This window comes from Musa acuminata, chromosome BXJ3-5, assembly GCF_036884655.1.
Source record: "Musa acuminata AAA Group cultivar baxijiao chromosome BXJ3-5, Cavendish_Baxijiao_AAA, whole genome shotgun sequence".
NCBI lineage: Eukaryota > Viridiplantae > Streptophyta > Magnoliopsida > Zingiberales > Musaceae > Musa > Musa acuminata.
Genome location: NC_088353.1, coordinates 4,387,739 through 4,409,677, shown reverse-complemented (window position 1 = coordinate 4,409,677; position 21,939 = coordinate 4,387,739). Strand labels below are relative to the sequence as shown.

Sequence of the window (21,939 nt, the reverse complement as noted above, 5' to 3'; positions counted from 1 at the left end):
TCACAGATGGCCACTGATAAGTTTATGCACTTGTAATTTCTCTTTCTTTTAATTTCAATCACTCCAATCTTTCATTTACTTGCGACCAACGAAATCTTGTCGACCGAAAATGATTGACATGTTTATCCACTGCACCTTCAACATGTAGGAGGAATTTGTGAGCCATGATGTTCTATGCTCCGAAACGTCGATAACTTTCCGAAACCTCATGTTTTATGCTCCAATGTGAGATCTTATTAGGATCCATCCTTCGATAAAAATCAGCACTAATGGTTCCACCTTAAGAGAATCAGCATGAATTATATAGCATATTAATCAAATTAAGATATGATTTTAAGGATAATTTATGTTACAGTCAAAGAAATTAATTAGCACGTCGAACTTCATTCATCACGGTGGTCAAAAATTTTTTGTATGATTTGTGCATTAGGACAGATGAAAATGACAAAGAACCAAATTTACTAATCGTTTTAACACTAACTGATTAAAGAGATGGAGTACAAAAATTAAGTTAGAAATTAGATACTCCAAAGAGGGTTGCAAGTTTCTATTCTATATGTTTCTCATCTTGTTTTCCATCTTGCTTTCTTCTTAATCTAAAACCATATTGTATAAGTTCTTGTGTCTTCATATTTCATTTGGAGGTATACTTCTATTGCAACAGGTCTTGTTCTACTCCCTGTGCAAAGAATCAACAAGTCTTGCATCGTTTTCTATCTTGCTAGCTAGTCAAATCTTGTCGAGCCCACATTTAGGTTTCCGATCATTTTACTGTCTTAATTCACAGGAAAATTGAGCAAAAGAAGATTCCTCTGAGGGGCAATTAAATGCATAAGTAAAAAGGGTCCTTGGCATCCTTAGTTGACTCACAAGTCAGCTCACCGATGGGAGACTTCACAACAATCAAAAGGGAGATACGTGTCGAAATTGTCGCTATCTTAGTCGTGAGTTAATTCCGAAGCATTTTTCAAAAATTTGATGAGTTTGGGTCAAAATATCTAATCCAAATAAATAAAACTAATGATGGAATATTGATTTAGATTAAGGGTTATAATTATTAACATTTTACCCAAAATCAAACTTTACATGACACATGTTTTGAAATTTATTATGGGTGCGTATTGTCGATCGGTCGGTCTGGTTTGATCTAGACCTGTAGGCACAAGGACATTCGAAAAACCTTAATCAAGTCTCAAGACATGTGAGGTGGTATTGAAATGATCTTTTGGGTAAAGTTTGAGCATTTGAGACGGGCTCGAGACTAGACCGAGGTGGATTTTGGCTCATCAACGTGTTTTTACACAAAGATCAATATTTGAGGAATTTCTCGACTCAACTCCTGTGATGCTTAACTTTAAGGTGGTTTATAGTGTAAAGGGTTATTTTTAGAGATACTGACCCTTAGGCTGGCATCATTAATAAGCTTTTGTACTTATTCGGGTAAGAGAATCATATAACGGTGGTAACGTGTTGCCTCTCGATTGAGAATCACATGTAATGGTCGTAACACCTTCCCTCGAGCATTCCATATACGAGGGTGGTTGTAACGATCGTAACGTCTTCCCTCTAATGTTTTGTTCATAATGGCTGACCTAGGAAGGATAGACTTGAACAATCGCCCATAGATCGCTATCGACGAAGATCGACAAGGCCAGCCCAAATGGCTTCCCGTAGATTGTCACCCAAGGAGTCGATAAGTCGTAGCTATCTTTATGCCGTTATCCTATAGGGTTTGACTGGACTTTCGTTTTCTACGTCACTGCCCCTGTGATGATCAATTGACGAGAAAAAATTGATTGTCATAATATTCCACCTATCAACATTCCACCTATCACCGATAGCTCTAAGTCTGAAAGAAAAATTAATGAGTCACATCCAAAAGGTAAAACAAAACTGGATGTATGATATCGTAGCCTCTGAAGAAAAAACATAATAATTGAATCTCTCTAAAATTTCGCAATTATGCGTGAAATTGATTATTAGGGTTGGTCTTCGTCCCAAAATGGGTGAAAGGTGGCCTGCGGACTGCAGTCGGTGGACCCATTTCTTATGACCACATAAAGACACGCTTTGCGTGCGTTGGACCCCCCACCCGCTGTACAACACTCAGCCCCTCTCTCTCTACCTATCTTTTTTTCTCTTTCACAGTGAACTTTTTGTAGGCATTCATTCTCCATAGCGCAAAGGATTGAGGAATAAAAAGAGGGAGAAAATAAGACACTGCAGCAGAGAGGAAGAAAGGGAGAAGGAAAAGGGTGACGAGGAATTGAAAGATATCGCGCAACAACCATTAGCCTCCCACCATCTGCACACAACTAACAGTAGTACATAGAGGAGGAGCAGAAGAAGGTACTTGAAGTGGATTGATCTTTTCCTTCTTTTTGTTGTAACACCCTAACTTTTTATCTTTGTTCTATTGAGTGCAGCTGTTTGTTCTGATTTCCAGCTCTTTTTGTTCTTTTATTCTAACTCAGGAACACAGATTTGCAGGTTCTTGTGAGGGCAGTGTGCTCCGCGATTCAGATCAATATCTTTGTCCTGAAATTTTTGGGTCCTTTGTTCTCTTGTTGATCTGGAAGTGAGCGAGAAGAAGAAGAAGAGGAGCAGCATCAGCAGAACAAGGGAGCCTTGTTGCAGTTGCTATTGTGGTTTTTGTTCTATCTCGCCGTAAGACCTGAGATGGCATCAGCTTCGCGACCCATGTCCTTCTTCGAAGCCAGAGAGGATGAGCATCGCATGCAGGCGATGCAACAACAACAATCTTCTTCGGTGCCGGCACCATCGACTGCAGCTCCAGTGAAGAAGAGAAGGAACCTTCCAGGAAATCCATGCAAGTACCTTATAGCACAAATCATGCATAATGATGATGCACGAAGATCGTTGTTAGGATGCTTCCGCTAGCATTGATGGGCCAAACCCTTTCGACTTTTGTTCTTATGATCCTGCAAAACCCTAATTCGGTATTCTAGGTTTGGTTCATCTGTAACTCGGGATTCCAATTCCTCTCGCTGCTATTGTCCATCTACTTGTAAAAGATCTTTTGTCTTAGGTCATCTAATTGGGGGCTTTCATCATATATTATCTTCTTGTTTCTTGTGTTTAATATCTGTTCCTAATGTTCTTTGCATTATGAACAATTCCTCTCTCATTATCTCAAAATCATATGTACATTATGTTTTCTCTCAATGACTATGTTATATCTTTCTTCATCTGCAATCTCACCATAACCAAATACACAGATCCTAATGCGGAGGTGATCGCGCTGTCGCCGAGGACGCTGATGGCGACGAACCGCTTCGTCTGTGAAGTCTGCAACAAGGGGTTCCAGCGGGAGCAGAACCTGCAGCTGCACCGCCGCGGACACAACCTGCCATGGAAGCTCCGCCAGAAGGACACCAAGGACGTTCGCCGCCGGGTGTACCTGTGCCCGGAGCCGACTTGCCCCCACCACGACCCCTCGCGCGCCCTCGGCGACCTCACTGGCATCAAGAAGCACTTCTGCCGAAAGCATGGCGAGAAGAAGTGGAACTGCGACAAGTGCTCCAAGCGCTACGCCGTCCAGTCGGACTGGAAGGCCCATTCCAAGATCTGCGGCACTCGGGAGTACCGCTGCGACTGCGGCACCCTCTTCTCGAGGTTAGTGGCTGGTACTGGAGCACAAATCCATGCATCTCATTCCATCAGACATCCATTTCCACAATATCATGTCATATGTTGCATGGACTCATCATGAGACCATCATTCAAACTATATCATCATAGGTTTCTGCCGTCGACATGGACAGAGCTCATCTTTGTTTTGGTGACCATTGGATGCTCTTCGTCATGAGCTTTCATTTTTTGTCGGAAGGTTTGTTGTGTTTTTGAGGGCGTAGGATTCTTTAGGCTCTCACTCACGGTTGGATTCCACAAGGAAAGAGGGCGGATGAGGAGGCTACGTGTTGGGAAACGCCTGTAAGGAACTGCTCCTGCCCTCACGTGAATTGATCTGTGGAACTGTAAAAGGTCATGGAGTTTTCATCTCCAGAAAAGTTCTCCGTTCTTTCTCCCTGGGAACCATTGTTCTCCTTTTATTCTCTCTCCTGTTCACATGATTCCATACAGTAGCTTGCAGGTTTTTTATTCTCTAGTTTTGTTGGCCAGAGTTAGTTCAAAATGTTCTTGTGAATGATGAAAGTTAGGGTTACTTTCCGTCAGATACTACAGTCCTTCCCATCTCTCTCACATCATTTATTGGAAGTGATAGTTACATTAGACTTCATTCAAGTGAACCTGAATATTTCTGGCTGAACAGCCGATGAATTAAATGTGGGGCTTAATGATTGTAATTTGTTCGTCTTCCACTTTTTGGTGTGAAAACAACGCTGGGAGGATGTTGTGCATTCAATTAGAGTACTAGAATTGTGGGTGAGTGGCTTTCGTGGTTTTGGCAAAATGCTCTTTCGTGGCCAGTATGAACAGTCCATAGGAATCGGAACTCATACATGATAGTGAGCTTCAAGTTCCCTGAAAGAATTCCTCTGTCATAGCATTCGGCTTTTTCAAAGAGACGGTTTCTTCTCTCTCTTAATCTTTTGCTTTCTTGGGTCTATCCATTTTCCCAGCTGAAGAGTTAAGCTTCCCTAACATACAAGTTGGCCACAAAACATGCAAAGTTTAGTAAATCTTTCAATTCAGTGAACTCCTGTCTGTCATGAACCAAAAGCATTCAGCATCTTGCATTGATCTCTTCTTCTAACTTGTTAACGCAGGCGTGACAGTTTCATCACCCACCGGGCCTTCTGCGAAGCACTAGCGCACGAGAATGGGAGGCTCCCGTCCGGCCTCCACACTCTCGGCGGCAGCCAGATATATGGAAACAGCAACATGTTTTTGAGCCTTCCTCGAGTGAGCTCGCACACCACCTCATTGCATGGCCAACACATCATCTCTCCACCAAAACCTTTGACCTCTGGAGTTCCTCGGTCCCCTCCATCCTCCTCCGCGTTTCACCTCAACGGAAGCTCGGACAAAGGCATCAGTGAGGGCACCCAGTCGCACCACTCCTTACCTCAGTGCAAGACCTCCCACGGCCTAATGCAGCTTCCTGAGCTCCTAGGTAATGCGGCTGCCTCTACCTCGGCCTCTGCTGCTGCAGCATCCGCCGATCTCTTCAACCACAGCTTCTTCTCCAACAACAGCACCATATGCAGGAACCCCATCGCGGATCAGATTTACGATTCTAATAGAATCAATGAGCCAACTGCGTGCTTTGCCGGAAACCTTGTGGATGAACAGATGGAAGGAGGCATAATTTCTCGCTACAGCACCTTGATGAATAATGAACCAGTAATGCTTCCCCAGCAGCTGTCCGCCACCGCATTGCTTCAAAGGGCAGCTCAACTTGGTGCGACATCCAGCAGGGGTTCTTCTTTCCTTGCCGGCTTCAGCGGCAGCCACGGTAGTGGCATTGATGGATTTGGGCCTCAAATGGAAAACAACACTCATTTCCAGTACCTAATGAACTCACTTGCAAGAGGAGGCATTGATCTAGTGGGCAGCTCCGCAGGGATGGCAACATTCGAGGGCGGTTGCACCACCACCGGCGGGCACCATGGACAAGAGAACACAGGAGTTGGCACTTTCAACGTAAACAACATTGATGAGCCCAAGTATAACCTTCCGAGTTCCGACGGGCTCACCAGGGACTTCCTTGGGGTTGGTAGCACAACAAGGAGCATGGGGGGTGGGATCTCTCAGAGAGAACAACATCATGGCATTGCTATGAGCTCGGGACCATCAAGCCAATATTCCTTTGCCGGTGGGAGCTTGCAGTAGAGAAGAAACCAGTTTAAAGAATTGCAGGAAAAAGAAGAGAATAACAGGTTGAGTTGCTCTTTGTCAACGTTCAATTAGCTTGATAGGATACATCGATACTTGTATGTCTTTCAATTGGTTTCTCTTATACATTTGAGTGTGATACTGTCCATCTTTCGATTCTTTTTCCATTTTATCTTGATCTGGCAGTTGCCTTTGTTAAGAAAGAATCATGAAGCAAGTAAATAATTATGTCCTTCCTACTTGGTGTTTCCAAGAGCAGAAAACGCACACTTGTTTCTGACTCAGCACTGTGCGTCGACTGCCATCCGTTTCAGTGTTTCTTTGTCGTCCTCCTCCTCCTCTCTGCCTGCACTGCGCTGCTCGGCAGAATAGCAAAAACAAGATAAGGGAGACAAAGGTTTGTGGGGAATGTCAAGTATTCTACTCATGGAATTCATTGTGAGCTATCGTCGGGTTTGGATGCATTAAAACACAGGCACTTCGACAACGTACCAAACAGAACTCAGCACCCAACCCACCTCGTTACGTTCGAGTTCTTTTTCTCCTCCATTAATGTATTCTTACACCTCTCCTGTGCGTAAACGCCACGGAAATAAAGGGCGATACGCATGATGATTTGACCAAGCGTTATGGACTTTCTATATCTTTTGTTGTGCATTTCTAAACCTTATGTATCGCAGACTGCTGCATGGCTGATGTTGACTTCATAAAGTGTACATGTTGTCTTATGGATGCCTACACGTACATATGTGAACACACACACACACAATATATATATATATATATACCTACACGTATGCATGCCTGACAAGTATGCGCCACATACACCACCCGAGGCATCGAGCGGATCGGGCTAAAACTTGATATAAGCTCGGCCCATTGGAACCGTTCCCTGTGGCTGCGGGATATACAAAGCAACGGTGGAATGCGGAGGGAGACTGCCACGAGCGAGATGCTGCTGTCGAAAGCCTACCTGATTACCCACAGAGCTCTCTTCTTTGCCTTTCGCCATGGCTTCACTCTCCTGCACACCAAATCCGTAGCCCGATCCCTCCTTCCCGCATTTGCACCACCTCCGATTTCCAGAGCCCTTAAAGGATCCCAACTCCTCCGATTTGCTGCGCTGGACGTCAACACGTACGCCAAGCTTCTAGATTCTTGCACTCGATTGAAATTGCTCGCAGAAGGAAAAGAGATCCATCGACAGATCTTTATGCACAGCTCCTGTGCTAGAAACTCGGTTCTGCTTGAAAAGATTGTTCAGATGTACATATCCTGCGGCGAGACTGAGTCCGCTCGTCTCGTGTTCGATGACGTGCCTCAGCCAAGTGTCTTTCTTTGGAATGCTATGATCAGGACTTACGCTTGGAATGGCCCCTTTGATCGAGCCATTGGTCTGTATGAACGAATGATGGATTCTGGAGTCGAGCCAAATAAGTTCACGTTCCCGTTTGTGTTGAAGGCTTGCTCGGGTTTGGAAGCACTCGAGGATGGCATTAAGATACATGATGAAGTGAAAAGGGCTGGGCTGGAGTCGGACCTGTATATATCTACTGCTTTGATTGACATGTACATGAAATGTGGTTGCTTAGAGGACGCAGATGAGGTGTTTTGCAGAATGCCGAATAGAGATGTTGTTGCATGGAATGCGATGGTTGCTGGCTGCACACTTCATGGGATGTATGAAGAGATGGTTAGGTTTGTACTAGAAATGCAAAGGATGCGTACAAGGCCAAACCCCTCCACTCTGGTAGCCCTTCTACCTGTGGTCGGACAAGCGAAGGCACTGGGACAAGGAAAAAGCATTCATGCATTTTGTACCAGGAGGTGCTTTGATGAGGGAGATGTGTTGGTGAATACTGCACTACTGGATATGTATGCAAAATCTGAGTGTTTGGTTTATGCTCGTAGAATCTTTGACCACATGAGAATTAGGAATGAAGTGACATGGAGTGCGATAATTGCAGGATATGTTTTATGTGGTAGGATGGTAGATGCACTGCAAGTTTTCGGACAGATGATATCTGAAGGACCTTCCATTGTGGGTCCAACTTCTCTCGCAAGTATTCTTCGTGCTTGTGCAAGTTTGGGTGATTTTGACAGAGGTAGACTGGTACATAGTTATCTGGTTAAATCTGGGCTTCTTATGGACATTACAGTCGCAAACTCCCTACTCTCAATGTATGCTAAAGTTGGTACTATCAGTGATGCAATCAGTTTCTTTGATGAAATGGATACAAAGGACACAGTATCATACAGTGCAATTATATCCGGATGCATCCAGAATGGGAATGCTGAAGAAGCTCTTGATGTCTTCAGAGAAATGGTATCTTCTAGTATGGAAGTGGATGCTGCAACTATGGTTGGAGTGATCCCAGCTTGTTCCCACTTGGCTGCTCTGCAGCATGGAAAATGCAACCATGCATACATCACCAGTCATGGGCTTGCCTCAGATTCCTCAATATGTAATGCTCTGATAGACATGTATGCAAAGTGTGGCAAAATTGACATTGCAAGGAAAGTTTTTGATACGATGCCAAAGCAGGACACGGTATCCTGGAATACCATAATTGCTGGCTATGGGATCCATGGGCTGGGTGATGAAGCCATCTCCTTGTTCTTGAGGATGGAACCTGCAGGTTTAGTGCCTGATGATATCACATTCATATGCCTTTTGTCTGCTTGCAGTCATTCGGGGCTAATCGCTCAAGGAAAACACTGGTTTTATGCTATGACAGAGATCTATAATATTGTTCCGAGGATGGAGCACTACATTTGCATGGTTGATCTCTTGGGCCGTGGAGGTCTCTTGGATGAAGCCTATGATTTCATAAAAAAGATGCCTTTTGAGGCTGACGTTCGTGTTTGGGTTGCCTTGCTTGGGGCTTGTCGAGTTCATAAGAATATTGAACTAGGGGAAGAGGTGTCAAGAATGATCCAAAAGCTGGGACCTGAGGGCACTGGAAGCTTTGTTGCCCTATCTAACTTATACAGTGCCGCAGGAAGATTTAACGAGGCAGCACAAGTTAGAATCATGCAGAAAGAAAAGGGATTCACTAAAAGCCCAGGATGTAGTTGGTTTGAGATTGGTGGTGTAGTTCATGCTTTTATTGGTGGAGATCAATCTCATCCACAATCATCAAGTATATACCAAAAATTAGAAGAGTTGTTAGTGGAAATTAGGAAGTTGGGTTACCTAGCTGACACAAGTTATGCTCTGCATGATGTAGAAGAGGAGGAGAAAGAACATGCCCTCATTTACCACAGTGAGAAATTAGCAATAGCTTTTGGACTTCTTAGACTAAGACATGGTCAGCCCATCTTCATTACAAAGAACTTGCGTGTTTGTGGTGATTGTCATAATGCTATTAAGTATATCACCTTGGCTGCAAAAAGAGATATTACTGTAAGAGATGCAAACCGGTTTCACCATTTTAAGGATGGGATGTGCAGTTGTGGAGATTTTTGGTAATAATGTGTCAAAATGATTATCAGGATGCATGAAATGCAACCTATGATGCTTAACACCACCACAAGGTGATTCATAGTGTGAACAGAAGTCTCCATTGATACAAGTTCTTACCTTAATTGGTGTGGACTGTGAGAGCTATGAAGCATATCGCCATGCCACCATGGTCGACAAAAGAGCTCCTGTTTAGGAAATGACACATCATCGTCTAAAAGATGGGATGTCAATATCTGGAAATTTTGTTGCTTCTATCTTCTAAACATGGTATGATAATGATGATGGTTTAGTCCTCAATGTACAACCGAAAAGTGTTGTAGAGGATATTGAATGCATTCCTGGATACTTTTTTGGTGTAAAAAATGAGTGGTACAGATGGTGAATTGAGTTTAGCTGTCGGTAGCAGTCAATATTAGGAGCAAAGTGAGTTTTCTTTATCACAACTCCGAAACCTGTCATAACATGTGTGTTGCTTCTTTCTTGTGAAGTTGCACTTTGTACTTCTCTTTCCTGCATAGTAATATATGTTGGAGTACAATCAGTTGTAAAGTTATCTTGTTAGGTATTTTGTATATTTAAACAAATAGTTTTATTATTTATCCCTGGCTTAATATATTTCCTTATGGAACACTAGAATGAAAAAGGGTGCCAAACTTTTAAAATGGTTGGGTTGTGCAATGATATCTAATTTTCAAATGTAATCATATTAATTGAGCTGATGACCTACAAATATCAGTCATTGTTGGTTATTATCTATATGCGATGTGTTGTGGAAGGGCTGAATGGTATCATCCAAATCTGTTCCATTTGACTTTGTCTCTGTGCATCTTGAGTCATGTTTTGGTATTGGCTAATTCAGATTGTCTCAATAATGAGCAATGATATTGGTACAATGTTCACTTGGTAGGTAATGTTGAATGATATATATTGTTCATTGGTACATCTTTGTAATGTAAATTTAAATTTATTTAGAAATAACTTTGATGTTGAACCAATTGTTCACACTCATTCTTGGTTGTAAAGATTCCTTTTAGTAAGCTGTTATTTTTCAGTTTCCTGCAGGACAAATTACATTCTCGACAACCATTGGCAAGTGTTGGTCATTGTAGTGATGAAATATTGAATTTAACCTCCATGTTCAAGATGCTGCATCGAAATATCTACATCCAACATGCAAGGGTATGCAATGTAGGACAACTATCATGCAAAGGTTCGTCTCAAATACATCTTCATCTGTGCTTCAATTGATTGAAATTTATGATGTTCAAGATGGAATTTTGTTGGTTTGTCTCTCTTTTTAAGATTTTGGTAGCACTGGATTTGTGAAAGATCAGTTTTCTTCTTCTATTTCGGTTCTTACAATCAAGGGTTAGTTTTGACGATCTGTCCCAGTTTCTGATTTTGTCAGAAATAACAAATTTTTCTTGGGATCAAGAATGTTGTTTCATTGTCTTTTGATCTATTGAATTGAAACATAATTTATAATGACTTGTCTTTCTTTCAATCTGATATTTTGTTTGTCCAAAAAGATGACTTAATTTGGCTTGACATCCATCTTTTGGGGTTTTCTTTCGTTTCTTTTGTTTCACTGAGAACCATGGTTGTAACCTGTTGCTTAGAGAAATGTTTTTAATTCTGCAAGATATTTAGAACAAAGCCAAGTTTTGGCTTCTATAACAAATGTTGATATTGCTATAATTTATTTACTACATAGTTTGAGTCTTAAATGAGTTATTGTTGAAAGTCTGCTGATTAGCTACTTCAGCGACTGAGAGAAAACATGTTTCTTGCTTCATTGCCCTTGGATTAAAATTTGAAATCAATTCAAAGGATGTTTAAATCTGGTTCAACCCAGTACATCACATAACGTAAAGACAGGAATCCAATCCAATCGGGCTTGACAATCACAAAAGAGAAAGTAGCAAAGAGTGTTTTTTTACAGTGGGAATGACAGCTACCTCCAAAAACTACTCTCTTTAGGAATGAACTTGGACGGCATCTCTTGTCTGATTGCCATCATCCGCTAGCAACACCTCAAGGAGTTACTCGTGCCATCTGTAATTACAAATAAGTATATAGGGATTTCTCTTTCTTCTTATTCATGTTGTCATTATCACCCTACCAAAATTTCATAGGAGTTATTTTTTTGGCAGAGAAATCCCTCCATTTTAGAAGGACGAGTTATACTCATGCCATCTATAACCACAAAAAAGCATACAGGCCAAGTAATAAGCTTCTATGTTCCAATCAATGTAGTGCAGAATTTATAGAGAAAAGGTCATCTGTGTTCGACTTCCTTACCTTTTGGTTGGGCTGAGGATATATCCATAATTCAAGCCTTGGTGCCTTTATTAATCAACTATAAAGTTGATCCCAAATGCTATAGGTTGCTGCTTGAGTACTTTATTGTATGCATGACTTATTGATAGATATTTGCTGTTTTCTTATGACACGAGTTAACAAATGCATCCTCCAAGAACTTGGTCTTCTGTGTTGACGCTTCATGTTCATTTCACATGGATTTTACACCTTTTGCCAGGTGTTCTAATAAACTATCCTCAAATCTTTTTTCCGACAGGAAATCTGGATTCGTAGCTGAGATTCATGTCCTTGATGATCAAAACCAGCATGTCCAAGCACTAAAAGTCGGTGTTTGTTTCACCAACTACTATCGTGAACAAGAGTAATTCGCTATCCTTCGTATAGTGTGCAATGTAGTTTGCAATATTTCAGTTAAAATAAGAAATTTGTTTTGCCAGCATACTTGTATCTTAGACCACACCAAACGCTATATATCAAGAATGATGGACGACTCATTGATTCTATAGCTGACATATCTATTTGTGCCGGCAGTATGCGCCTGCGATCGTCTCTTTCTTCTGGTGGTTGGTCCTCAAAAGTAAAAGAAGAGCTGAAAGGTTCAACTTCTAGTGCTTGCTTGCCTGTCATATAAGTTCAGATGATGCAACATGGCAACTCCCAGCATTCGCAATGGGACAAAATATCCACTGTGATGCATGGTTCGTTTAGAATTTATCTATCAAAACACCAGCAGTGGCTTCACAATTCTAATGAAACTGGAGATTCTCAGGGTCGGTCCGCCCCAACAATGACTGAGGTGCATGGAACCTGGTGGACTGAGGAAACTCGTGGACCATTAATGTCTCCTCGAGCAAGCTGTCGCCTCCTTCCTCTAGACCGCTAGCTGTTCTCGGAGCACATGGGGCGTGACTTCTTCTGGATGCGGCACGGGCGGCTCCGAAGCACAGATCACCGAAAGCAGGGGAGCACTTGAAACAAAATAAATTGCTCGTGATGCTTATGTTGTTGTTCGTATTGTACAGTTTCTACAGTAAACTCGTTCATATTCCTCAAGAACAAAAGCTTCTCTTCCTGCGTCGAAGAAGACCTGAGGATCAAATTGATTTGGATGGCATTGTCCTCTCTGAAAACAAATGCTATTTTGTAGCACACCAATCGAGGAAAGGGTTTCTTTTGTGGAGGATTAAAGATCCACATTCTTCTCCCGATTGCAGGAGGCAGAAAACAGAGTTGAGACAGCTTGCATTACGGTTAAATTACCATCTTTTTCTTGTCACCAAAGAATCCGGCCAACATTTTAGTAGATAGTCATGGAATTCAATTTTTCTATGGACTCGTTCTAATGCGTGGCTTACGTTCCGAGGTAAGCCATCGAACACCTGCCGAGCCAGAGCTCGGACAGGTGACCTGACAGCAACTGGGGAGGGATTGGTGGTGCAAGCGAAGACGTGATGCCCACATGTCATTAGAAGACAACGACGACGGCCGCTGCTGCAAAGCAATGATGCGTTGCTGCTGTTGGTTATTAATTGGCAATCAATCATGGAGTCCTCCCCATTCCATGGAGATTTAGACCGTCCTCCTGCTCCTCCCCCCTGTGCGGTCGAAACCCCGAGAGGAGAACCGTCGCCAACTTCTCAGATCTGGTCTTCTTCCCTTGCCATGAAGGCCTCCCCCGCGGTCTCCGTCTTCGGCGCCAAGGCGGCGGACTCGTCCACCCGCAGGTGGATCTCCCCGCTCCTCTTCCTCATGATCATCGCCCTCTCCTTCACCTTGCTCTACCGCACCACCACCACGCCGGCCGTCCTTTTTCCCCCGGCGTCCCTCCGCGTGGAGCTCGGCCCCCCATTTGCCGTGCAGCGGCCGGTCGACTCCGCCGTCGCTTCCGACCCGTTGCCAAGCTCCTCTCCTCGTCCTGTGCAGAATGGACCGGTACAGTATGTTCACTAGGCAAGCACATTGATCCGAGGCCTGATCTGATGGAATGGCGCTGTCGCTGCTGCAGGAAAGCCAAGATGTCCGGCTGGAGAGGGTTCTGAGAGCAGCGGCCACCAGAGACAACACGGTAATATTGACCTCCTTGAATGCATTCTGGTCTACGCCCGGTTCAGTACTGGATCTCTTCCTCGAGAGTTTCCGCGTCGGCAACGGGACGAGCGAGCTCCTCAACCACCTGGTGATCGTCGCCGTGGACGACAAGGCGTACGAGCGATGCCTTGCCGTACACGACCACTGCTTCGACCTCAAGACCGAGGGGGTGGATTTCTCCGGCGAGAAGGTCTTCAACACTCCAGAATACTTGGACATGATGTGGGCGAGGCTGGATTTTCTGCGCGTGGTTCTCGAGAAAGGTTACAACTTCATCTTCTCGGTGAGTTCAATCTCTTCCACAGCAACTATGCTTCAAATCCATGGACTCTGTTGTCGCCGCTCTGAAGCAGCAATTTCGTGGGAAAAGGAAAACAAATTTCCTCTTTTTTAAGTTCACCCACGCAAATACCTTATTTTAACTGGTTACGGCTGTTAGTTCAGGTGGGTCCTACGTGGATCCTATCTGATTTATCTTCTCACCAAGCAGGTAGACGAGGGTGTAAGTGTTCCCATGTCACGTTTGAAGCGTATCTAAATAACCAAGGCACAGATTCACAATTACAATGGTTAGATACACTCGGACATTGATTCTGTCTATGGAAGATTCTAATTTCCATGTCGAGAATACTCGACATATTACTGATTTGGCATTGAAGTTGATAACCAAAGCACTCAAATTGTGATCTATGAACCGATCGCCTGAGTCCCACATGAACACCTTATATGCATTTCTTCACAAGGAAAGTACACATCTGCTATTCATTCAGTGTAGCAAACCTATCCTACTCTATGCTTTTATTTGGCAGAGAAAGTCATGAATCATACTTCAGGGATCCACCATTCGTGCTTCAATAGCTCTAGCATCAAAGATCTAATGAATGACCGACATAGCACATCAAAAGTTGTCATGAGCCATAAGAGATTCTCAAAGTCCTATGGAAAAGCATCCATCAACGTGCCAATAGTTTATGGCTCTTACTAGATAAAGATCTGACTTTTGATCCTGTGATCTACGGCAGATCAGAGTAAATTTTTGTAAAGAAGTGAATATAGGTATGCTTGGGGATCATAAATGCCAGTCTGTTTCATCAGATCGTATATTCTATGATGTGTGATGACAGCTACAGAGTATCCTGTGAGACATCAATATGATGCAATTGCAAATTTGCAAGATTTTACACCTTAGCAATCAATACTTATTAGTACTTCATGTCTCTGAATCAAATATGATTTATATATTAATAGTGATTAACTTTTGCAATTATCTATAGTGGTTTAAAATGTTTCCTTGGCAAGATAATGCGGCAGCTCCTCTGCATGTTGCCTTCCAAGGACTGGAAAAATATGCAAGACTGGTTATTGCACTGATGGTGAATACCAAAGTTTGTCACATTGCATTTATCATGGGTTTCTTCCTTTCTGGTAGGGGGTTGGTTCTTCGTTTGGTCTCTAGGAAGAGCATGAAAAATCAAGATATCTCATTCATCTACTAGTGTCTTTGATTTTGTCAATAGTTGTGTGCATGTGGACAATTCTTGAAATTTATTGCTCATCCCATCACAACAGAATCATCCTAATTCGTCTGTTGTTGGTTTTGCTGCAGGATGTGGACATAATGTGGTTCCGGAATCCATTGCCCTTCTTCTACCCAGATGGAGATTTCCAGATATCCTGTGACAACTTCTTGGGTGATCCGACTGATTTAAAGAACTGGCCAAACAATGGATTCAACTATGTGAAGTCTAACAACCGAAGCATCGAATTCTACAAATACTGGTACTCATCGCGTGTCAGATATCCTGGAGTCCATGAGCAGAATGTGCTTAACATCATCAAGTATCACCAACATGTTAGGGAGATAGGTGTGAGAATAAGATTCCTGAACACCAAGCATTTTGGTGGGTTTTGTGAGCCAAGCAGGGATCTCAACAAGGTCTGCACAATGCATGCAAACTGTTGTATCGGCCTGCAAAGAAAGATCAGTGACCTAAGAGCTATGCTTGATGACTGGAAGAAATTTATGTCTCTGCCACCTGACATGAAGATATTGAGCCATTACTCATGGAGTGTACCTCAAAGTTGCAGGTATATTATAAATCCTCAATTTGATCATTGAAAATTCTAGGCCTCTTTGCATTCTGAATGAAATCGTTTTTCTTTTTCCCTCATCTCTTTCTGCATTTTGCATAGAGGATGCATCAATAGTTCTATTGGTCGACTACTTATTCTTCCTTTGAGATGCTTCTTAAAACATGTTTATCATCTCTCATCAAATTGCTCCTGTTTATTATCTGTTTACAGGTTACCACCAGGCCTTGGCAGTGACAAGGAAAAGAATCATCACCTCTAAAATTCTTGGTACTGTTCATTTCCCTGTTCTTTTGATACATGAATACCCCAGCAGTGCGAACTTTTGTAATCATAAGACTGTCAGCAAAGCAGCAGGTTAGGCTTGAAAGAAATTGAAAGAGTCGATAGGAACTTAGATATGCTTAAGGTACATCATTCTTCACATGTCGTTGCTCTGAGTCTTGCGCTGTAGTGTTGCTGTTTATTTGCAGAAACATACAAATTTTTTTATGTCAGATGACAGGATTTCTCGTTGTTAATAAGATTCTGAGTTTACTATTCTTTTCTAAATAGCAAGCAACGTAGAATTACATCAAGAATTTGTCATATATTGTCCCAAAAAATCTGAGCTATCTGCCACAGGAAAAGTATTTTGAGAATTCCACAAATGCATCAACGATCAAAAAGCTTGTACAATTGACATAATTTGGAGGTCATCTTGCTGAAGGTTTCAGGAAAGACCACTTCTCACAGATTTCTATACGCAGGAGGCACGGATCATTTAATCTACAGTAATGATACTATGTATACCTTAAATGCACAAATTTTTCCAACACAAATATTTCCCAATGTGATATAGTTTGCACCTCAAGTCTAATAAAGCTCCTGAATGCAACCAGCAGGTCTGAGCAAGAACCATACTATGGAACACATGGTTTCGGATGGTACGATGAAGGAATTACGTTTGAAGCTGTGGTTCAGAACAGATGCTTGATTAATTTCCAGATTCATCAAATGTTCTTCATCAGAACACATCAAAGTAGTCTACAAAATTTACCTACAACCTCACTGAACATACACAAGTGGACATGATTTCGATGTCCATCCTTTACAGGCAGAAGAATAGATAAATGGAGGATTAAAAGCTTTAACATTACATATTGCTGTCCAGGGCTCCCTGTAGGAGATGCAAACCTTCCATAGAGATACTCCTCCGAACTCGAGGTCTCGGGATCTCAATGCGAGGAGGTGGATCTGGAGAAAAGCAGACGACCACCACAGTTAGATTGTCGCAAGTGTTTCGCTTCAGTGCTTCTTGCACGAGTTCCCTTGAGCACCTCTCCGGATCATTGTGAGCCATGAGCTCCTTCCTCGCTATCGTCACTGCACACTGACTGCTCATGACATCCCAAAGGCCGTCACAGCCCAGTATCAAAAACTCGTCTTCTTCTGTGAGAAGTGTCTCCTGCAACTCTGGTTCGGCGATCAACGGGCAAGCAGAATCTTTTGAGCCCTTCATGTGCCAGTCACCAATAGCCCTTGCTACCGATAGTTGACCATTGAGATATCCATCATAGACACTACCGCCAAGCTTCTCAATTCTAAGCCGTTCCACACTGCAGCTAGGTTTATGGTCTCTCGAAAGTTCCATAGCTCGGCCACGCTTCCCTAGTACAGCTCGGCAATCACCTGCATTAGCAATTAGCAGTGACCTACAAAGGTACAAAAAGCCGGAGTTATTAACATCTAAGGACTTCAAGAGATCAAATAACAGTAATCACCATACCAATCTTAAACAGCAAAGATACAGCAATAAGCAACCAAACAATCTTGAATTACCTTATGAATATAGTTTTTATGAAGCATATTGTATCAAATTATACAATTAAAATGCAGTGCCTCCATTTAAGTGGATACATGACCTGCCACTTCTCTGAAGCCTTGTTAAATTATGATGCAGCACAAAACTTTATATGCATCTGATCATCAAGCAATATGGATGATAAGGTCTGTCAATCTCTAGGGCCTCGAAAGGAATTTTTGCGAGAAAGAGTAATGTTCAAACTTCAAGTATTTCACATTTCAGATAATTAATATCAGTTAGCTCCACTAAACTGAAGATAATCATCCGTCAGATAATCATGATTTTCCATAAAATGACAACTTCATTGAACAAGCTACAGTATTAATCTTAAAAGAGATATGATAACCTCTAATGTCACAATTGTGCTGCCACAGAAAATATGTAGATTTCAATGCATTCAAGGCCTTTAGTGCCTATATGATCCAGTATAAAATTATTTTAAACAAGTTTTGAAGCATTAACAGTGAAATCAAATAGCAACTCCCAGTACAACTCAACTTTATTGCAACACAAAACTAAATATCATTAGAAAGTGACATCAAATCTTACCTTCCTAAAATAAGAGCAGTAAGTGCTGTCGTTCCAGAGAATCGATCAAGTGAGACAGAATCAGCAAAAGCATAATCAGCTTTGGTAAATGCACTCTTCATGGCCTTCTTCGCACTGACAGGGAAACGATTGTCCTCGGTTATAAATTTGAGGATGTTATTACGAACAAAACATGCTGCATCTTTGCCACCATGTCCATCAAAAACCTGCACACACAAACTGCTAAGTGCTAAAAAAATTTCTTATATTGAGCAAGAAAAACTATATCAAACACACAATGCTAGGAAATTTTCCAACACGATAAGAGATAAAGAAATTCCTAAAATAAAGACCACATCATGATCAAATAGGAGGCCGTGGCTTAGTCCACAAGTGCACAGAATTGAATTCCAGATCATTGAAGCTCACTCCATAAAAAGCACCAGGTGATGGGCAATTGACAGAAGCTCCAAGATGCTTGACTAGATTATCTATGCAGATATGCTCGTCCTCCATGTATGGCTTTGGCCCAATCTCCGAGCAGCTGCCTGACCGGAACACAGGCAGGAAGGCACTCTGGCCTTCCTGTGGACAAATCAAGCCAAGGGTCCCCAGATTCAAGTCCTAAAATATTTAGAAAATGAAACCATGATCACTAAGATAATGATAGCGCAATCACCGGGAAAAAAAGAAATCTTAAAAAGAAGGGACACGGATCGGTTGAACGAACCAGACCGACCAGGCCGACGGTATGTCGAAAAACAGAGAGGTGCCGAGGAGGTTTCCCAACTTTCACATCCTTCCTGCCCTCCGAAGTATTGAGATCTTCACTGCCACCAACAATCAAAGAACCGTTCTCCTTGCTTCCGTACTTGCCATCCAGCATCACCATTGGGGGTGGAAATTCTGTACTGGCTGCCATGGAATCTTTCCAAACCATTAAAAACGTACTCTGATATCGAAGAATGATTCAAGGAGACCTCGCAAGCAGTAATACTATTTGCACAAAATGGAACTTTCGCCTCTCAAGCAACCCGAACAAAGGTGATATCCAGCAAGCTAAACCTCAAGAAAAGATTCTCCCTTATAAATATCGGCCGCGACGAATGTGTCAGCTCCAAATCTCGATAGCGAATAAATATACGTCGATAGTTCCGAATCGAGCAAGATCCTCCAACGGTGCCAGACCTAATCAAAATCGGTAACAAATACTGTTCCTTCCGGGAAACCCCGCTAAAGATAGAAACTTTGCCACCAAATGCCTCAACATCAAATCAAAACACTGCACAGAAGTCGCCAAAATCCCAATTTTAGCACGCCAATACGACGAATCGAAGGATCCAAACAGGAGAATCAAAGCAATCGACATAAATCGCTCCAACCAACATGTCTTCAAAACAAACCCTAGAACGTACCAAAAGGGACAGGCATTTCCACGATATCCCCAACAACTCATCGATCAAAGGCCGTTGCCTTCTCCTCTTTCCGTTGAGTTCGCCGAACATTCTAAGAATAGATGAAAGATCGGGCAGAGTATTGCACCACGAAAGAGTCGGAAAACAGATGCAAAGTCGAAAGCTTGGAAAATAAGAGAGGGAAAAAGTATGAAACAGAATAGGGTACATTTTATATCGAAATCTGGTGGGGTACAATTAGACCGGATTGGGCAACCGACACGCTAGCGCGGCCCGATTGTGGTTGACTTGGATCACCGAATTGGTGCCAGTGGCTAATCCAAATCGTCCGATCGACTCCTTTGTGTGATGCTGTGGACGGCCAAGATCGTGCCTGTTATTATGATGTGAGATCGATATCAGACTCTCACCCATGAAACCTTTTTGGGGGTCCCACTTAGATCCGCCAATCGTGATGCAGGTTGGCCAAGGTGTAGAATCAACATTGCCAGTTTAACGAGGGGAGCTGCCAAGGGTGACAGAGATCAGTGGATCGATTAATTGATGGATTTTAGGTGTTGAATTCTCAGCCAGAGATATTATGTCCTAGAAAGTACAATCACAAAGCATGTCCCATATTTCAATGGTTCATAGCACCAGTTCGACGTTTGGTTCATCGAGACTGATGGGAGGAGAATCCAATTGCTTCTTCTTCTTCGTGATGTGACTTCTGGGCGGCGGCGGCGGCGGCGGTTAGTGAGTGCAGGACAAAGAGAACTTTTCTTTCTCATCCATTGATCGCTTGGGTCGTTGAAGAGCATGTATACTATAAAAAGGAGAAGAAAAGAAGGCTTTTCTATTAATTTTCTTGTTCCGAAGAAGCCAATCCACTGGAAAGACTGCAGGGCGGACCAAGTTTTGTGCCGAGGACACAGGAAGAAGGGGCACTCGGATGCTGCTCGTGGCCAATGGATTCGTAAACGATGTGGACTCTCGACTCCGTTCCATTACCTTGTTACAAAGTAATGTTTAGTGCATTGCCCTTTACCTAGTCTGCTGCCAGAGTGTGCAGAGGCGCATGGATCCCCTGTTTCGGAGAGGATTGTCCACGCAAAGGTGTTCGACCAAATGCCTCACCCTCGATCACTGAATGGTTAAGTGAGGCAGCACCTCATACTCGATGATCGTAGGAGCCTGTAGGGCGTGGTTTGCAAGAACCTCAGGCGAAAAGACGATATAGCGCAGCCTTGGAGCTCGTTGGTCCAATTAGATTTACAGTAACACATTGTTGCCTTTCACATGAACATTGTCGTCATTTCATCTTGATTTCTTCCCTTCTTTTATATTTGATTTCTGCTCTCTATTACAAAGCGAAGTGCAACTCTGAACACAACTTTCTCTCGCAAGCGTCTCTCTGCTTGTCGATGCCTTCCGCGGCGAGATTTCTCCTGACGGAATCTGAACAGTTACCGTCGTTTCCGCCGTCGGAGTCGGTCCCCATCGACACGGATGTGGTGGTGGTCATCGCCGCCCTTCTCTGCGCCGTGGTCTCAGTCGCGGGGCTTGCCCTTGTCGCCCGCTGCGCCTGCCTCCGGCGCTCGCCCGTGCTGCCGTCCAACAAGGGCCTCGAGAAGGAGGCTTTGCGGGCGCTGCCGACGATTTCGTACGGCGCCGGCGGCGGGGGCCTGGTGGAGTGCCCGATCTGCCTAGCGGAGTTCGAGGAGGGGGACGACCTCCGGGTGCTGCCGCAGTGCGGCCACGGGTTCCACGTCGGGTGCGTCGACGCGTGGCTCCACTCCCACTCGAGCTGCCCGTCCTGCCGCAGGGTGCTCGTCGTCGCCGCACCACTGTCCCGGTGACGGGGTCCAGTACGAGGTCCGTCGACGCCAAGGGAGTTTGGAGTGACCTGTTGCGTTATGCAGTATGTCAGTAGCAGAACAGTATCGTGTAAAAATAATAGAAATTAAAGAAGAAAAAAAATCCAAAAAATCCATATTTCTCGTACTATTTAATTCATGAGAACTTCTTTATCAAATACAATTTCTTTAACTAAATCCACGGAAAAGAAAGCCTTCTTATCCTTTTCACCTCATGCCGATATGGTAGGCAAATTGTTAGATGAAACGATTCAGGAACATTGATATGATGGGCTGATACGATAAGATCGTTCTCGGGAAGCAGATTTCTGTAAAATTGATGTGAACATAAAAATTGAGATTCCTGTAGGATAATATGAACGAGGGGTTGGAGTTTGACGGTAAAAGAAAGTGCTACAAGAGCAATTCTCATCTCCACCACGCTACAGTAGATCCATATCTGCAACAGTTGGTGCAATTACAACTTGTCCTCTCAGGGGTACCTCAAAAGAATAAAAAAGAGAAAGAA

The 21,939-nt window shown here is 43.1% G+C and overlaps 5 protein-coding genes across 11 annotated transcripts; 4 read left to right on the top strand and 1 right to left on the bottom strand.

Annotated features, from left to right (window-relative positions):
• The first annotated feature begins 2,182 nt into the window (after positions 1–2,182).
• Positions 2,183–6,058, top strand: LOC103984525 (zinc finger protein GAI-ASSOCIATED FACTOR 1-like). 3 transcript variants are annotated; one of them, XM_009402039.3, is made up of 4 exons: positions 2,183–2,349; positions 2,491–2,830; positions 3,240–3,636; positions 4,751–6,058. In XM_009402039.3, exons 2-4 carry the CDS (start codon positions 2,680–2,682, stop codon positions 5,814–5,816), a joined length of 1,614 nt encoding a protein of 537 aa, XP_009400314.2. In that variant the 5' UTR covers positions 2,183–2,349; positions 2,491–2,679; the 3' UTR covers positions 5,817–6,058. The 3 variants fall into 3 exon arrangements, with proteins under 3 accessions (XP_009400314.2, XP_009400312.2, XP_009400313.2); XM_009402037.3 differs by having other exon boundaries at positions 2,483–2,830; XM_009402038.3 differs by having other exon boundaries at positions 2,475–2,830.
• A 668-nt stretch (positions 6,059–6,726) lies between these two features.
• Positions 6,727–12,787, top strand: LOC135585652 (pentatricopeptide repeat-containing protein At3g16610-like). Of its 3 annotated transcripts, XM_065152589.1 has the most exons (5): positions 6,727–9,708; positions 10,338–10,495; positions 11,864–11,968; positions 12,139–12,305; positions 12,377–12,787. In XM_065152589.1, the coding sequence occupies exon 1, from the start codon at positions 6,745–6,747 to the stop codon at positions 9,289–9,291; it is 2,547 nt and encodes an 848-aa protein (XP_065008661.1). In that variant the 5' UTR covers positions 6,727–6,744; the 3' UTR covers positions 9,292–9,708; positions 10,338–10,495; positions 11,864–11,968; positions 12,139–12,305; positions 12,377–12,787. The 3 variants fall into 3 exon arrangements, with proteins under 3 accessions (XP_065008661.1, XP_065008662.1, XP_065008659.1); XM_065152590.1 differs by having other exon boundaries at positions 10,348–10,495; positions 12,139–12,787; XM_065152587.1 differs by having other exon boundaries at positions 12,139–12,787.
• Positions 12,788–12,934: 147 nt separating this feature from the next.
• Positions 12,935–16,329, top strand: LOC103984527 (uncharacterized protein At4g15970). Its single transcript, XM_009402041.3, has 4 exons — positions 12,935–13,539; positions 13,613–13,978; positions 15,302–15,783; positions 16,000–16,329. Exons 1-4 carry the CDS (start codon positions 13,150–13,152, stop codon positions 16,046–16,048), a joined length of 1,287 nt encoding a protein of 428 aa, XP_009400316.2. The 5' UTR covers positions 12,935–13,149; the 3' UTR covers positions 16,049–16,329.
• Positions 16,330–16,741: 412 nt separating this feature from the next.
• On the bottom strand, positions 16,742–19,747 carry LOC135583050 (probable protein phosphatase 2C 27). Of its 2 annotated transcripts, XM_065152591.1 has the most exons (5): positions 19,576–19,747; positions 18,891–19,442; positions 18,590–18,784; positions 18,182–18,387; positions 16,742–17,480 (listed from the first exon to the last, which is right to left on the bottom strand). In XM_065152591.1, the coding sequence occupies exons 2-5, from the start codon at positions 19,098–19,100 to the stop codon at positions 16,922–16,924; spliced, it is 1,170 nt and encodes a 389-aa protein (XP_065008663.1). In that variant the 5' UTR covers positions 19,101–19,442; positions 19,576–19,747; the 3' UTR covers positions 16,742–16,921. The 2 variants fall into 2 exon arrangements, with proteins under 2 accessions (XP_065008663.1, XP_065008664.1); XM_065152592.1 differs by having other exon boundaries at positions 18,891–19,747.
• A 465-nt stretch (positions 19,748–20,212) lies between these two features.
• LOC103984530 (RING-H2 finger protein ATL8) lies at positions 20,213–21,558 on the top strand. Of its 2 annotated transcripts, none has more exons than XM_065150348.1 (2): positions 20,213–20,539; positions 20,627–21,558. In XM_065150348.1, the coding sequence occupies exon 2, from the start codon at positions 20,979–20,981 to the stop codon at positions 21,411–21,413; it is 435 nt and encodes a 144-aa protein (XP_065006420.1). In that variant the 5' UTR covers positions 20,213–20,539; positions 20,627–20,978; the 3' UTR covers positions 21,414–21,558. The 2 variants fall into 2 exon arrangements, with proteins under 2 accessions (XP_065006420.1, XP_065006419.1); XM_065150347.1 differs by having other exon boundaries at positions 20,219–20,539; positions 20,618–21,558.
• The last annotated feature ends 381 nt before the right edge of the window (positions 21,559–21,939 follow it).